General features: G+C 41.1%; 1 protein-coding gene across 1 annotated transcript in view; it reads right to left on the reverse strand.

Moving 5' to 3' along the window:
• The window catches only part of LOC308291083 (uncharacterized protein), a gene marked incomplete at its 5' end in the record, with an annotated part of 47,528 nt that overhangs the window by 18,019 nt on the left and 11,229 nt on the right, over positions 1–18,280 (reverse strand). Inside the window, 10 exons of the mRNA XM_080732997.1 lie at positions 630–689; positions 817–870; positions 1,855–1,962; positions 2,078–2,298; positions 2,469–2,536; positions 8,387–8,437; positions 8,528–8,610; positions 10,923–10,972; positions 12,899–13,093; positions 14,774–14,902. Of these exons, the coding sequence (XP_080589123.1) occupies positions 630–689; positions 817–870; positions 1,855–1,962; positions 2,078–2,298; positions 2,469–2,536; positions 8,387–8,437; positions 8,528–8,610; positions 10,923–10,972; positions 12,899–13,093; positions 14,774–14,902 (1,019 nt within the window). The remainder of the gene's footprint in view (positions 1–629; positions 690–816; positions 871–1,854; positions 1,963–2,077; positions 2,299–2,468; positions 2,537–8,386; positions 8,438–8,527; positions 8,611–10,922; positions 10,973–12,898; positions 13,094–14,773; positions 14,903–18,280) is intronic.

The raw sequence follows: 18,280 nt of genomic DNA on the forward strand, positions 1-18,280 counted from the left end.
TCATCATCAACCGACAGCCCCTGTGACACGTACGGCCTCAGCCATCCTTGGCAACTGCCCTGTGGAGATCACTGTGTGATCGTAAGAACTGCCCACTGTAACCTCCTGGCGGTAATGGGATTTCCACTAAGTGGCCGGATCTGTGACTCCTGAATAGCTTGAACCCTCCACCATTCTGTAGTGGTGGTATTTAATTCATGTCCAGTGTCACTGTCATGCAGATGGAATGATCTGCAGAACTTTACTGATATTGCAGTGAGTCAAACGCAGAAGCGGCACCTCAAATGAAGAGTGATTTGATACCACATGACTGAATCATGCTTTTGTGTAATATAGCATATAAACAATGGCACCTGTGGCTGTTAATATTTAAGCACCATTCAGATGAACATCCATATGGACATCATCAATGTCATGGCTCCTCTCATTGAGCCTCTCAGTTGGGCTCTCCATGTTGCCTTCAAAATTAGAGTCGGGTTGGTTATAAGGGAATTAAGCCAAATAATAGATCATACTGAAACATTGACAAGCATATGTAATGACTTTAATTGATGTCCAGTAACACATGTAGTTACAACGTAGATATTATGTGAAACACAGCAGCTGCACATTGCTGTATGGATTCTTACCAACTGCTCAAAGGCAGGTAAGCTGTTGCTGTCAGCCTCAGCACCCTGGGAATCATCATCCTGCAAAACACAGATTGTGTTGAATATCAATCAATACATGCAATTCCATGTGCAGCATCACTAACAGGTAGCAGAAAGAGATACAGAGCTTGCAATATCACTTATCTGAGTAAAATATGAGCTGCACCTCACTTACCATTTCTTCAGAAGTATCATGGTCCACATCTGTGTCATTCTTGTCCTGCATTATCAACAGAAAGACAGATTACTAGTATGAAGGCAATGCAAACGATTGTGCTTAAATGCAGTGTTGTACCCGAACGCGTTCAATGAACGATCGTTCATGAACACGTTCATATTTTGGGCGGACGTGAACTGAACGTTCTTTGTTTTCCGCTTGATGAACACTATTGTCGAATGCGTTCATTCTGACGTCCATGAACGGCGCTCGTCGGCTCGTTCATGCGGGTCTGTCCTCACATCTTTCTTTTCATTCACATGCCCCAATATAACCCAACTGCAGCCTCGCAAACCTCGCGAAAGTTGATATGTGAGGGTGCTTCTCTTCACATCAAGCGTTGTGTGTCAGTTTGTGAGTTTCCACCTCGTTACGTCTCGCAAGTAAAGCCTGTCTATACTTCATCGTAGGCCTATGACGTGTGTTGCATGCCGAAAATAGCTGATCTGCAAGCTCACAACGTGTCGCATCCACGAGACAAAACGTGAGCTTGTAGATCAGCTATTTTAACCAATGCGGAAACGTGCAGATGTGCGCGACGTTTAGAAACCTCTGGCTTCACAATGCAGGAAGACTGGGCACTAGTGGGCACCTAAATATTGTGGGCACTTCAATGTTAAGTTGGATGAAATAATTGCCGTTTGTGGTTCTATATGGGCTGTGTCAATAATTTTGACAAATAATAGCTTGGAGCAATGTCTAAAAAAAATACATTTGAATAGCCAAAAGTATAAAAATATGATGGTAAAAAAAAGAATGAAAAAGAACTAAGTTAGTTCATTTTGGGGAACCATGAACTTTAGTTCAAAATGTAGAATTATGAACTATGAAATGAACTAGTTCATTTTAGAAGTTTTGAACTTGAACTTGAACTAGTTCATTTTGAAAGTGAACTTTCCCAACACTGCTTAAATGACATGCAGCTAGATTGATATGCAGACATTGTTTTGTGCAACACAGTAGCAGCAGTAGTTTGTGATGTCTTACAGAATTAGAATCTACCAAGATTCCACCCCTGCTGCCTTCGGACTCCCCATCTGATTGGTCAGATGTCAGGATCTCCTCTGGCACATCTTCAGGACGAGTGATTTTATCCTGTGGAGGAAGCACAAGAAAACACACCTTCATTTTTTTGTTATGCAAGTTCTATTAGTGGCAACTTTCTGCCTGCAATCCATAATCTAACGGCATGGCATCTAGCATACTGTACCTTAGGTATAATGTAAACAGCGGACCGTTTATTCTGACTCATTGTCAGCAGGCCCTCAGATGACCATGATTCCTGTCCAATGACGTTAATGTTCTTGCGGCTGTCAACAGTCGCAAGAACAAATGTCTTGTCACCAATGACCGGGAAGGCTCTCCGTATCGCTGCCATTAAAGTTGAATTGTCGCGGGTCAGTTCCACCTCCACTGTCTGTACTTTTAAGGCTGAAATGAGTATTATTTTTGTAATTTTACAATTAGTCAAGATTATACAGTAATGCAAAATGCAAATGTGTTATTTAAAATAAGATTTTGTTTTAGTCGTAAAGGTAATACATTAGAGTAAAGGAAATAAATTAGAATTAATGTATTGGGGTTAAAATAGTTTACAATACCGTTTTTTGTCGAATACGTTTTCAGCCCTGGGTCCATGATGAGTCCAACTCGCAGTTTTACTTTGGTGCTGCGAAGAGTGAAAACATATGTTTACTGTGATAAACAGCCATATAAACAATTTGTCAATTAGTCTGTTCGGCTCCAAATGAATAAAATTAGAATCTGTTGCCTTTTAACGTGCACAATGGTGCACGGATAATGCACGGAACATGCACCATGCATGTGCAGGCCGTTCACAGCTTTCAAACAAAAAAGATCCACTTGGAAATCTTTTCAGGCATTCATGAGATAGAGGCCATAATGTTTTCTTAAAATGTAAACAAACATGGCTGCCATGTTTGAAAGATAGAGTTGTTCTGGGAGTCAAACATGCATTTTGCCATAGCGATCTTGGAAGTAGGAAGTGCAAGAAAAAATTAAAAATAAACTATTATTAATATTATTATTAGTGGCCAAGCCACGCAGTGGCAAAGGCCATTCATTGTGGGCTCGCCTATAAGGCGAGCACACTTTAGATATTGTCATTATTTATCTATCAGGCAGGCAGGCAGGCAGGCAGGCAGGCAGTCAGTAGACGGGAACTTCGGTTCCTTTCAACTCCTACATACTTAGTGAGAAAATGAAAATAAAAACATCAATGTGTTCAGCTTACTGTGGCGAAGTGTGCTATTACTTTTTACAGCAATCGGCCAAATGGTGGCGCTGTAGGAAGCCTTCGAAAGTGCGAACTTTGAACAGGTATAGCTCATGCTGTGTTTGAGGTCCAGCCATGAAACCTGTATACACGTATGCGTCTCCTCATGCCGAACAACTTTTACCCTCTGACTTTTGACCTCTGACCTTTAGATCCCCCAGAATTTGGAATTATATGAAAAACAGTAAAAATCTATCTCCTCCTGGGATTTTTGCATAATGCGCACAAAACCTTTTTCACACTAACTTTGGACCAATACGGTCAAACTAGTCTCGGCGGATTTCTTTTAAAGTGAAATATAATTTTTTAATAATTCAATCAATATTGCGGTTTTATGCAAATTATTCTTCGGCCTCTAAATCATACATGCAAAGTTACACGTTCATGGCATTTGGCAAAGATGTGGAGGGTTAGTCAAAGTATCACTGAAACCAATTTTATTCCAATCGGCCAAAGGGGGGCGCTATACGAAGCGTTTGAAAATTCAAACTTCAAACGGGCATAAGTCATGACTCGTTTCGTTTGAAGACATGCAACTTGTTACACGCGTGCTTTGACTCAAGCGGAAGACATCTGTGTTGTTGTTAACTCATTGAGTGCCAATCCCGAACTAGTTCGGCTTTATTAGCGTATCGCAGAGTGCCGATCCCGAACTAGTTCGGCTTTAAAAAAAAGAAAAAAAAAATAATAATTTTGAAAAAAAAAAAATTGATTTTTTTTTTTTGGACCCCATCAAATCTGGTGAACATGATTTCAATCGCGATTTTGCATGTTCCACCCCCATACAACCCCATCTAACATACAGGGCAGCCATTTTTGTTTACATAACATGTAAAACATAATGGCTATTATCTCAAGAATGCCTGAACGGATTTCCAATCGGATTTTTTTGTTTGAAAGCTGTGAACAAACTGCACAAATCCACTCCAATGCAATCCAGGATTGCATTGGATTTTTTAGAGCTCATTCTTCTCTGTTTTTTCCCATGCATGAGGTGTGCAAGGTTTAATCGTGGCTAAATTGCAGAAAATAGATCTTCTAAAATGCTTGGTAGCCAATAGCTAACTTCAAGCTAACTTCATCCTCTTCCTGTACATGCACAAAGGAAAGTGTTCAGGCATGTCATGGCTGCAGGGCTTGTGCATATACCAGCACTGTCCAAGTAGAATTCTCTGGTCATTGGGGCCCTCTAGTGGTGAAAAAGGGGGCACTCAAAGAGTTAAGTAAGCTCCGCCCTTCGATTTTCCGCCATTTTGAGCAGTTTGTAAAACGCGTAAACCCGCTTTTATTCTGGAATTTTCGCTCCACGTGGACAAAACTTTTTTTACGTGAACTTTGGACCGATATCTAAAGATCTGTCAGATCGGATTTCTTTAAAATTGAAACATGCTTTTTAAAATAAATTCAATGAATATTGCAGTTTTATGCAAATTATTCTTCTGCCTCTAAATCATACATGCAAAGTAACATGTTCATGGCATTTGGCAAAGATGTAGAGTGTTAGTCCAAATATCACTAAAACCAATCTTACCCCAATTGGCCAAAGGGGGGCGCTATATCATTTTGAGCAGTTTGTGAAACGCTTAAACCCGTTAGGATTTCTTTTTGCAATTTGCATGAAACATTCTACACACAATCTAAGGACCTTTATCTAATATGCCTATGAAGTGCACACACACAAAAAATAAAAAAAAAATGAATATAGCTGCAAGCAGCGATAAAGTGGCCAAAGCCAAAAACACCTCAAATCATGAACACAGCCTGCAATGTGCGTGAAATCTTGCAAGCACATTCCCAATAGGTCAAGGAACAGATACCACCCTTCTTACATTGGCCTGTTATAGCGCCACCAGCGGGTCAACTTTTGCACAACACATTTTTGGAACAAAATGGACCAATCTTTGACGTCAGTAACGTCAAAGAGAGCACTGCCTGCGATCTTGACATTTTGTACTTTTATAGCCATTGTTTTCTGGCTTGAAGCGAGCCCACAATTGTTTCGAAGGAACAATATTTTTCTAGTTGACATTGTACTTCATCGTTACTATTATTATTCTTCCGCCACTTTTTCTCTAGTGGCTTGACCGTGCAGTCGCTTTTTACGAAACTCGGCAGTATGGCAGAGGACCATGCCAAACGGCTAAAACACGAAGCTCGCAACAATCGGCCAAAGGGTGGCGCTGTAGGAAGCCTTTGGAAAATGCAAACTTTGAACAGGTATAGCACATGCTCTGTTTGAGGTACAGCCATGAAACCTGTATACACTTATGCGTCTCCTCATGCCGAACAACTTTTACACTCTGACTTTTGACCTCTGACCTTTAGTTCTCCCACCATTTTGAATTATATGAAAAACAGTAAAAATCTATCTCCTCCTTGGATTTTCGTGTCACAAGCGCAAAACATTTTTTACACAAACTTTGGACCAATACGGTCAGATCTGTCTCGGTGGATTTCTTTTAAAGTGAAACATTATTTTTGTAATAATTCACTGAATATTGCAATTTTATTCAAATTATTCTTCTGCCTCTAAATCATACATGCAAAGTGACACGTTCATGGCATTTGGCAAAGATGTAGAGGGTTAGTCCAAATATTACTGAAACCAATCTTATTCCAATTGGTCAAAGGGGGGGGGGGGGGCGCTATACGAAGCATTTGAAAATTTAAATAGGCATAAGTCATGCCTCGTTTCGTTTAAAGACATGCAACTTGCTTGCACGCGTGCCTTTACTCAAGCGGAAGCCGTCTGTGTCTTTGTTAAGTAAGCTCTGCCCTTAGATTTTCCGCCATTTTGAGCAGTTTGAAACACACTTTTATTCCGGAAACTTTGCGTCACATGCACAGAACCTTTTTTACATGAACATTGGACCAATATCTAAAGATCTGTCGGATCAGATTTGTTTTAAATTGAAACATTCTTTTTTTAATAATTCAATGAATATTGCAGTTTTATGCAAATTATTCTTCTGCCTCTAAAACATTAGTTCATCAAATTTTCATGATGAACTACTGTAGAGGGTTAGCCCAAATATCACTGAAACCAATCTTACCCCAATTGGCCAAAGGGGGACGCTTTATCATTTTGAAAGAGGGCACTCAGTGTGTCAAGTACATTACATGAATCCTTTTTTGTTTAAATGACTGGTCAATTATGTGTGACTGCCATAGTGTAGTGGTTAGTCCCTGTGCCTGATATACGGAAGATTGTGAGTTCAAACCCCACGTCAGGTTGAATTGATGTTAACATCCTGGATGCCCATGGCTTTTGCTTATGTCAAACTCTTTAATGTTGACACGTCTGATCTAACTCCAGATCACGTTCATGTTTAAAATGAGCCCTTCTCTACCGGCCGTTATTTTTCTGTTCGGAGTGAAAGAAAATATGATCACTTGAAAATTTCAGAAATACTCAGATTACATTTACTCAGATTGATTTCACCCCAAGCCTCCAAAATCTTTTTTAACAAACAGGATTAACAGAATCTATGGCTGTCTAGTGTAGTGGTCAGGGCATATGCCTTTCATGCAGAAGGTCGTTGGATCGAATCCCGACTGGGGTTGAAGTAAAAAACCATGAAATTTGGTACACGTGTACAGTTTGGGTCCTTGAACAATGTTTAATATGGTGCCTTCCCAAAAATGCCCCTCCTTGATGCATATTTCAATATCGGCCATTACTAAATAATGTATTTTGCATCATAATTCCTGAACCAAGAATTATAATACAAACTGTGATGTCTACACCTATGTTGTGATGGCCAAGGATTGGAATGATATCATGTACCAGCTCAGTGGCCTAGTGGTTTGAGTGTCTGCCCTGAGACTGGGAGATCCGGGTTAAACCCCGGTTGGGTCATACCAAAGACTAAAAAATAGGACCCAGTGCCTCCCTGCTTGGCACTCAGCATCAAGAGTTGGATTGGGAGTAATTCCCTGCGACATACTAACGTCATGTCCAGGGGGTGTACTTGTACATCAAGCTACCTCACACTACAGAAACAGAAGATAGCTCCTGCCCTATGAGACTCATGGCTCGACCGAGTCATATGGGCCTCATGACTCGGCAAGGCTTACTTACTTACTATGTACAGTATCATAAAATGTCCAGGTGAATAGTATCACATCATTTTATGTCTGTTGCATACAGGTATACAGTCTTTTGCATATATGTTGTGTAGAAGCCAATTTGTGCTTTTACCTATAACTCCACCGTGTAAAACATTGTATGCACACTTCCCAGAGGCCAAAGAAAAACCTGTGCCCTGCATTTTTCACATATGCCATTTATAGCGCCACCAGAAGGCCGACTTACAGTATGTAAAACACATTCTTTGATATTACTCCTTCAGATTTTATCCGAAAATCACACAAATCAGTACACAGTATCTCTACAGTGATGTAATCATGACAGATTTGTCCGATATCATAATTGGCTAACAGAGTTCCAAGGTTTGCAGGATTGCTCCTTTTTGAACAAAATGTCTCAAATCATGAACGCAGCCTGCTATATGTGTGAGATTTCGCACACACATTCCCACTAGGTCAAGGAACAGATGCCACCCTTCTCACATTGGCCTGTTATTGCGCCACCAGCAGGTCAACTTTTGCTAAACACATTTTTGGAATGAAATGCCTGAAATCCTGCATGTAGCGTCCGATTGCCTGAAAGGCCCAAGAACGCATGGCAGGCTTTTCACTTTGGCCTATTATAGAGTCACCAGTAGGCCAAAAAAACCACCTGACCTGCCAGAGACCTATTCGGAAGAACACTGCTTCTAGTTTTTCTTTGATTTCTTCTTTGCTTTCCCTTGATGCTTTTTTGCTTTCCTGCTTTTTATGGCTTGGACACTTTATCGCTGCTTGCAGCTATATTTATTATTATTTTAATGGCGGAACTCAGGAAACTCGTTTTGGAGGGCAGACATGTGCGGCCAAAACTCGGGAAACTTGAAAAACAGTTAAGTTGTAAATACAGGAATTATAAAAGTTTATCAGCTAGTCTTACAACCCAGCCTCTTTCAATCAGAAATCCCTAGTGCCATTTTTGTCTGCATTTCATATGTTAATTACCAGCTGACTTGGGGCACAACAAATATTAAAGGCAAACATGATGTCATTCAGAGGTCATTGCAAAACCATAATGTTCATTACTCTATTGGTATTTAAAAGCTCAAAATAAAATGTTTAATGATATTATGCACACCAACATTGTATACATACAGAGATGGGACAGCAGAAGGCGTTTCCTGAGCTCCAGTATCCGCTGATGAACTGTACAACAGAACAAAGAAATACAATTATACACTTCTATAGACATACTTATTGCAAAGCTTTGCAAACAAATGTAAAAGTTAGAATTACCCAGGTCCACAGTCCTGCAAGTGTTCTTCCAAACACTGCAGTGGAACCTGCTGCTGGCACTTCCTGCAAAGCTCCTTGACAACCTGAGTGAAACACAAGTATTACAAACCACACATTGAAAAAAAATGTACAACAATAACAATTTCTACACTAATGATACAGTATACTATGATCATAGGGTAGTTGTGAATCACAATCAACATGTGGTGATCAAATGTTGTGTTATACATGGTCTCTGGTCAAATATGAACATTAACAATTCTTCATCAACCGACAGCCCCTGTGACATGTATGGCCTCAGCCGCTCTTGAATGGGAATGATGTAGGCAACTGCCCTGAGTAGATCACTGTCTGATTGTAAGAACTGCCCACTGTAACCTCCTGGCGGTAATGGGATAAGTTGCCGGATCTGTCACTCCTGAATAGCTCCTGAAGTGCATTTATATAGCGCTTTAATCAAAGGCGCTTTACAAAGATTGTGCATTACATTCACCCATTCACACACACGCACACACACACACACATTCATACACCGATGGTGGAGGAAACCATGCAAGGCACCAACCTACTCACCGGGAGCAAATAGGGGTTCAGAGTCTTGCTCAAGGACTCTTTGACATTAACTCAGGGGGAGCACGGATTTGAACCAGGAACCCTTCGAGAACCATCCGTGTTCTAATGACGGTTTCTCTACCCCTGAGCTATGCCGCCTAGCTTGAACCCACCATTCCGTTGAAGTCGTATTTAATTCATGCCCAGTGTCACTGACATGCAGATGGAATGATTGGCAGAACTTTACTGATATTACAGTCAGTCAAACACAGGAGCGGCGCCTCACAATTTTAGATGAAGTTGTTGAATGTTTAGGGCAAACAACAATAACAATTTCTACACTAATACACTAATACACCCGCATTCAATTATTTTTTTCTCTTGCAAACCATAGGGGCTACTGTTTCAAAACTTGGGGAGGAGATTCATAATCATTTTAAGAATTAATCATTTTTTTTTTTACATCAGTCGGCCTCATGGTGGCGCTATCAGCCCACTTGACCTTTTGACCTATAACTCTTGAACCGAAGGTCGGAAAATTCCCTTTTCCCTGGATTCCTTGCATCTCCCCATATAGGCCCTGCCTGTTTGCGTCAGGAAATATCTTCCGCCATTTAGAATTTTCTTCAAAACACACTTTTTGCTCCTTTCCCACATATTTTCTCCAAATGTCACACAAATCGGTACACAGGATCCTGGACCCATGCGATAAACATATTCAAGCGATATTTCGATAGTCCATACCGTTCGCCCGTAACAGACTTCCAAAGTTAGCGGGAGGGGCCCAAATCACAAACGAAACATCCAGTTAACACCAAATTTTAACCACACGTCGCGGGTGGTATACTCGACGTCGTCTCCCTCGAGCCCCGATGTTTTCCTCGGGGTCCTGGCGGCACATCCCAGCGACTTGTGCTGGGGTGGGGCGGGCAACCACACTCGCAATTTCACAAATTGCTAATTTTCTAGTTAGTGAAGCCATTAATGTTCTTGCAAATTTCGGCACGTACTAACTGCCGCACAATTTATGCCACCCCCACAATATATACATCAGAACGTGCGGCTCGGCCAGGAATTGGGTGCCAATACTTTTCTTTATGATCTGCGTTACCATGGCGACGTAATTCGCAACAATATATGATTTTATCTTCATTTCTAGGACATCCCAGTCAGCCAGATCACCTTACATCGCCTTTTTGATCATTTTCCATCACATTCTGTAGTTTTTGGATTTTTTGGGGGGACAAAAACGGTCGAGTCTATCATATTGGACCCTGTTACATGAGATTGCGTAAGATCTGACGTCTATGACGTAACCCGTTAATGGAGAAATGCTTCAGCATTAGCATGGCCCTGTTTAGCCATAGCATCCAACCAAAACTAAACCATATCTTCGCTTCAGTTTGTCGGATTTAGATCCAGAAAAAGGTGGCTGTGGCGTGTACATGCGGTCCCAGCTGCCCAGTCGATAGGTTGATTGCCCGATCGCGCGACCACGTGGGGCGCCCACACTCCCAGTTAGTCCCACGCTGTTTCGGAGATCTCGCCCCATGTAAATCAATGAGGCAGTTGACTCAGCTGCATCCTCATCTACGCCAGAGCAAACACTGTTCAGAGATGTGATGGCCTTATAGATGGCGCTCTCTAGTGGTCTATTAAAACCAGTGCAGGCTGTAAATGTACAGTAAGTAAGTAAATGAAAAATTACCAATATTTCTGGCATTATAAGCGCACAAGCATTTCTAAGTTGGCTGTAAAAGAGTTAACCAACACAATTACTCAGAAATAAATATAAAAAATAAAAAATAAAATAAGAAAAATGAGAATGAGAAGCTTAACTCACAGCATCCTGATGTGGAGTCTTTCTCCTCCTCATCCTCCTGGTCATCTTTGCTGTAATAATACCCAGACAATAATGTTACATTACAAAAAATCTTAGATACATGTCATGGCACATGGGTAGTCCTTTGAACACTGAACGCAAATTTATATGTCATGCACATGGCTAATTTGCATACTACAGCGGAGCACTACGCAACTTGAGTTAAGCATATTGATTGTAAGGACCGGCCGTTTATGGAAACGGGCAATTATTGAATTCAATATTCATAAAATATATTATCGAAAAATATCGATAGAGAAAAAATAAATATGTTAAAAAAGGTTTGATTTCATTTTTTTACTATTTGTGCCTCTTGGTAACTGATTATTTCCCCATGTGTGATAATGAGATCTATCCATGAATGTGCAAAACTGGTGCAGCTACCAGTCTCTGGAGGCTCACTCAATGTCCTGATGACAGTCAATGGAAGTTTTTAAAGACGCACCTCTGCTGAGAGGACTATTATTATAATTGTTTTCGTACTTAAAATGCATATCGGTTCTTAACACTGACTGCCAGACTTTATTTGAGGTCTATCAAACTGGTGCCAGCCATTTTCAATATCTTTAACTTTCTTAATAATTTTGTTGCACTTTCACCTACATGTATAAATATAAAATATTTATACATGTATAATAAGAATAAAGATATCCTCCTCCTCTTTCCAACCAAGTAAGTTGTAAGTGTGTGTCATGCTCCATTATTTACTTATTGGCTTCAAAGAGCAATCACTAAATATGCCTTTTGACCAATAAATCTATATGAATATACTTCAATCTAGAGAATAAAAAGGTGCCGATCGCCATTTAACCACCAGAGGTCGGCGTGTCTGTGCCTATTTGAATCATCCAGAGCACTCATTCAGCCCTCCATCACCCGCCCCCCTCCCCTGGCCAGCTACAGTAGGATTAGCTTTCATATAGCAATTCTTCCCTAAGCAATCAACGTCGGCGAACATGCACGTGCATGCGCGATCTTGCTACGAAAGTGTGCTACTTCCGGACGTTCTACACTCTGTCACACTCTTTACCCTGTTCATTTTGGACAAACGGTTGAGGAGTTGGAGGCCTGCATGTTTATGACAGAAATGAATACAAAACAACAACAACATTGACTCGAAACCGATCGGCACTTCCGGTTCCAGTTCAAAGGCTATGATCTGAGAATAGAGACAAACTGGGCATTGTGGGCCATAATTGATAGTTTATGAGATTGTTTATAACCACATTAATAAAAAGACGTTTAGTCTTTTTATTAATATCGGTTATCGGCCTCTTCACATGAAAATCCCATATTGGTCGATCCATAATTGATTGAAGACTTTATTAGATGTTTGCATAGGAAAAGGTACAGTTTCATGACTGTACAGTTAACTGGTGCAAGGTCAAGTATAAGGATAAACTTATGATATCTGTTATGTTCATAATATTTATCTGTGGTACAGAGTCAAACTAAATTGAATGCCACAAATATGTTTGTCAGGGTGGGGGGTCCCCAGATCAAATGATTATTTTGGTGAGTCACAGCCTGAAAAGGCTGAGAAACACTGCCCTAGAGTATCGCACAAAAATAGTGAATAAAGCTGATCTAAAAGTTCACAACTGCGACTAAAGTTCCTCATATGTTTATTTTATTTTTGTATGACTCATCTGACTAAAGCCTTTGCAACATATTGTACTATTAAAACTTTTCTTCCCTGTGTGACTCTGCATGGAGTTTATTTAGATAATTTCAGGTCCTGGGACATCTTGTTGCTCAAAGACACACACTGTGATTGTTCTACAATGGTCTCCAACTCATCACGGTCTTCAATGATGTCAGATTCAGAACAGTGTCTAGAGCCGAGATGGTCATCACTAGTTGGTTGTGAACTGTACCGAGTACGCTAGATAAGCTTGTTTTTTTCTGCGTTCAGTTGAGGTGTGCACCACCATCACCTTCACGTTCCACTGCTACTGGTATGTGTAGCTCCTGCTGCTCATCTTTAATGTGCATCTCCTCCTGTTCATCTTTGGTGTGTATCTCCTCCTGCTCCTCTTTAAAGTGTGGAGGCTCTGGTTCCTCCTGGACCAGACTGGGGCTCCTCTCTGCTTCAGGGGAAACCTCTTTACACACAGGCGCCTGAATGACGCCTGGGGAAAAGATACAACGAAAGCAACCAAATTATTAAGTGCACCTCTGTTTCGTAGGTGTGGTAGTCGGAGTAGCTGTGAATAGATGCTATATTTCTAAACCATAGAGCAATCCTCACTTATCTAAGATATTTGGTATTGTCTGCAATCATTCAACTTCACAGATACACTTTATGGTGGGAATTGAAAACTGTCACTGTGCATGGTCAAGGTTTTACAACAATTGCATGTCTTTTTCTTTTTCTTTTTTTTTTACTCTTCTCTGTTCGCTAGCTTATGGGTCACCAATTATTTTCGGGTAACCGGAAGGTCAGCTGACATGGTGATGAGCACCAAAAAAAAGAAAATGGGGAATGGGACTGGGTGCAAGCTCGACGGTAACATGTCATTAGGTCGAACACCCATTGGATCGACCACTAAAACCTAACCCTCACCATAACCCTAACCTCAGTAACCTGCTGACGCTGTTCGACCCAACGGGACCTGAGGTCACGCACTTACGTGTGTGACCTCAGGTCGCTTTTCGCCCTTAGGGCCTATAACTGGTTATTACTAGTAAGACACCTCAGGGTGACTTGCAACCTCAGGGTGAAATGGGACGGTCGCACCAATTCTTGGCCATCTGACCAGTGATGTATTTGGGACCAGTTACTCATATATGGAGACCCCTTCATGATGGTTATGTTATGTCAACACATGCCCATATATGGATTACCAAATATGGGCATTCCCATATATGTCCTTAATATTGATGACATAATATCCTTAATAATGTCCTTAATATTGGCAATATACAAATCTCCATATATGGGCATAAAACGTACGTAAGTAATGGCAAGCAGGGCCTTGATGAGTTAGGGCCTTGGTTTGATGCCTGTGGATCTCCATATATGGGCATAAGGGGGTACCCTAACATTCTCATTTTCTGCCTGGGATTTATGACATCAGAAATCTCCATGTATGGGCATAAAAGTTTTTTTTTCTTTTTTCTGGGAATGACTATTATATGGACCTTTATACCCTGAGAAATCTCGTAGCTTGTCTGACTGTCAGTACAGGAAGTGATGTCACGTGACATCCTTTTTATGCCCATATATGAGTAATTCTGTACCAGATCACTGTGACTCACTGACATCACGTGACACTAGGGCTGTCACAATTATTACATAATCGTCTAATCGTGATTATTTGACATTATCGCAATTATTTTGTCATAATCGTCATAATCGTGAATGTTGAAAAATGTCAGAAATAGTGGAAATAGCAGATCTACAAGCTCACAGCGCGTCGCATCGCGACGCGTTGTGAGCTTGTAGATCGGCTATTTCCACTATCAATGTTATTTTTTAAGTAGTAAGTTGTCAAATATGTCAGTAATTTATTGTGTGTTTAGGTTATGTGTCATATATGCCATATGCAACTTCAAAGCCTAAAAGCCAAATAGAAATGTAATTATCAACGACAAAAACACAATTAAATCGTTAATCGCCAATTATTTGAGTGACAATTAATCGTCATGTAAAATGTCATATCGTGACAGCCCTACGTGACACCACTTCCTGTACTGACAGTAAGACAATACTGACAGTCAGACAAGCTACGAGATTTCTCAGGGTATAATGCGACCTTCGGTCGCAAAAAATATTAGCATCGTTATTGTGTATTTATTTTATTTTGTACCTAAGATTTTAATCTGTAGAGGTTGTGGTTCCTCTTGGACCAGACTGGAGCTCCTCTCCTCATGTTGTGGAGGTTGTGGTTCCTCCTGGACCAGACTGGGGATCCTCTCCACCTCATGTTCAGGGGAAACTTTACACACAGAGAGAAGACACTTGAAGCAACTTAAGACGCCATGTGCTTCTAAATTGCAACAAGCATTGACAGTAGGGGTGGGCAAAAAATCAATTCACTCAATAATCAAAATTTGTAACTCGATGGATGCCAGTTCCAACCTTAAGACGTGGAGAGACACTACTACACTACTAAAAAGACAGTCAGCACACCGATTGAAATAGCACAAAATAAGCTTTCAGTTGATGCCTTGTTGATGCATGTTGCCTCTGTATCTGTATTTGGCAGAGATGAAGGAACTGCCAGGCACAGCCCCAGAGGTACATGAAGCACTGGGAGAAGGGCATATGGCAACCACAATGGGGTCTCTCCTGACATGCTTCTGGAGCAGACTTATAATGCAGATGACAAGGAGGCGAGAGTTCTGGATGGCATTACCCTCAATCCTGCTGCCCGGATGAAGTGGGTCTACACAAAACCAATCACTGCAGCTTTCTCTGCAGAGCTGCTGCACCTCCATTCCTCCATGCCACACCATGAATATGGTTGGAGTCGTGTCACCAGGGATGCAGAGATGATAGTCAAGGTCATGGCAGCAGTAGAGACCAACCCATTCACAACAGCCTCAACATCCCTGATCAACATATCAACTGGACAGCCGAGCGCTCCAGACCTCCGCTCCAGCCAATCACAAGCCGCGCCTTCTAATTTATGCAACCGCATCTCCTATGGTAGGAATACTTGCGTACTGTATGTCTGTAGCCTGACAATACCTCTAGTCGCCACACACACTAAAGGAGGGGCGCTGTTGAGCAGGCCAGGCACACTCAACACTCTCTCACACACTCTCTCACACACACACACACACACACACACACACACACACACACACACACACACACACACACACACACACACACACACACACACACACACACACACACATGCACACACACATAGATCTAGAACACATAGAATGTAAAATATAGATCTAGAACAAAAAAATCAAAAACCGATCTAGAAGACATAGAATCAATAACATAGATCTAGAACACATAGAATTCATAGATCTAGACAGAAATCCCACAACAAAACAATTTACTTGTACAGTAAGATACAGTAGAGTACGTAAGTACAGTACAGTAAGGTACAGTACAATACAGTAACGTACAGTACAGTAAGCTACAGTATAGTACGGTACAGTACGGTACAGTACAGTATGCTACAGTACGGTACGTTACGGTACGGTACAGTACGGTACAGCAGACCTGCCATCCCTTTTTTTTGTACACATTCGTGGGCACGAAGTGCCAGTGCGGTGCCCGCAGCGCCCGTGCAGCACCCACCCAGCACCCGCAGTGCAACTTTTGCGGTTTTCCCGCACAGAAGAGCGTATATCTTGGGTGGGACCTTTACAGTTATGTTAAATAAATTTCACACCAGAAATGTAGCACATTGCATGTCTTGACTTATTAATGGAGGCAAGATGTTATAACAACAACCTTTTAAATAAAAATGTCATTTGGTCTGGAGAAAAAGTAGGCTAGTATTACCAGGCAATACAGTAATGTGGCATTGGCAATATTGTTATATACTAGCTGCACTTGCTCAGAGTTAGTTAACATTAGACTAGCAAAACAGTCTATCACCAGTGACTTTATGAATGAACATATATCAATATAATCATGTTATTCAAATTACAAAATAGCTTTTCATTGTCAAGTAGGCTCTTTACATAAACATGTCTTTGTTAGTTGAGCAGCCTAAATAAAACCACATTTCTGTGCATGATTTGCAAGAAGTTGAAAGTATTCAATTCATATCGGTTTCTATTCCATTCATTAATTGATATACCGTAGGCCTATATGCCTACATTGTGTATAGATCACATACACGTCTGTATATCCACACACGTCTGTATATCCATTCATATAGGCTACAGGCTACTCATTGTTGATAGACCAATGTCTTATTCACAGGTGATAAATAATTTGTTCACATTTGACAATACACTTGGGCCTAATTCATTCATTCATACTCATTTAGAGTGAAAGTGGAACAGGCAGCCCACTTCTTAAACTGATTAATATCGCTGTTATGTAAAATATAACTCGTCGCTGTGAGATGGGTGCATGCTGAAACTAAACCAAAACAAAACAGACTCCCCATTCTTCTTCTGCCGACAAAACGAGCATTGCTTCCGTTCCCCAGCCCCATGCACCCCATTCACACACCATGCATGTGGTGCCTGGGAGGAACTACACGACACGGAGGAAAAATATTTGCCTCACAAAATGCGTAGCCGCTAAAGGAGTTTGCGTACCTGGCTACCTGCGTACAGAGACCTAAAAATGCGTGCTTTGTACGCAAAATGCGTGCAGGTTGGCAGGTCTGGTACAGTACAGTAAGGTACAATACAGTACAGTAAAGTAGTTATTTTGCAGAAATAATATTATAAAACATACACAAAGCACTTTAGCCCTTTTTATACCTTGCCTATTTAAAAATAGGCGATCTACAAGGTGTGATGCAATGTGTTGTGAGCTATGGAATGAAAGTGCCATTATCTGATTCATCGATTCATCCTTTAAATAACCTGTGCAGCCTAGCCACACCAGTATTGTACTGTACTGACAGACAGGAACAGATTAAAGGGCACTGTTGTGGAATATGCTGACTAGACACACACACACACACACACACACACACACACACACACACACACACACACACACACACACACACACACACACACACACACACACACACACACACACACACACACAGGGTATAGCTGGTCAGATTCACTGCTCCACTTCGAACCGAGGTTTGATTTTTTCTAAATGCTGGAGTTTGGAAGCGCTTGTGGGAAATCACTCAGCGGTCCTGTGTATCACCTGGTTCTAAATGTCACATTCTGTAGGAGGCAGCGGGACGTTACATTATTGAAGACGAGCGCTTCCAAAGTTCAACACTTAAAAAAGTAATAAAAAAATAAAAAAACATGTCTGCTCGGATTTGACAGAAAGTAGCTCATAACATATCTACAGTGGATTTTTCTGCAACAAACACATTGCATATAGAAAGAGGATAATGCAAGCTTTCAATAGAGCCGCAATATTGGTGAGTTTGACGTTACAATCAGAAAAAAACTGTTTTGATGCATTGGCAACCCTAGATTCATCCGAATCTAGTGTTTCAATTTGCGGTAGCCTACCACTACCTAGTACCTACCCTAGGGGGCGCGGGGAGAATATGAAAACTACACAGAAAGGCCTTTTCGCCAACCCCAGAGAGAACACGCCGCCAGCGTGAATCAAACCCAGGACATTCTGGCAGTGAGGCATAGATAAGTGCTAGCCGCAAATTGCAACACTAGATTTCTTTATTTTATTT

The sequence above is a fragment of the Nannobrachium achirus genome (genome assembly GCF_963921795.1).
Source record: "Nannobrachium achirus genome assembly, chromosome: 9".
Classification (NCBI taxonomy): Eukaryota; Metazoa; Chordata; class Actinopteri; order Myctophiformes; family Myctophidae; genus Nannobrachium; species Nannobrachium achirus.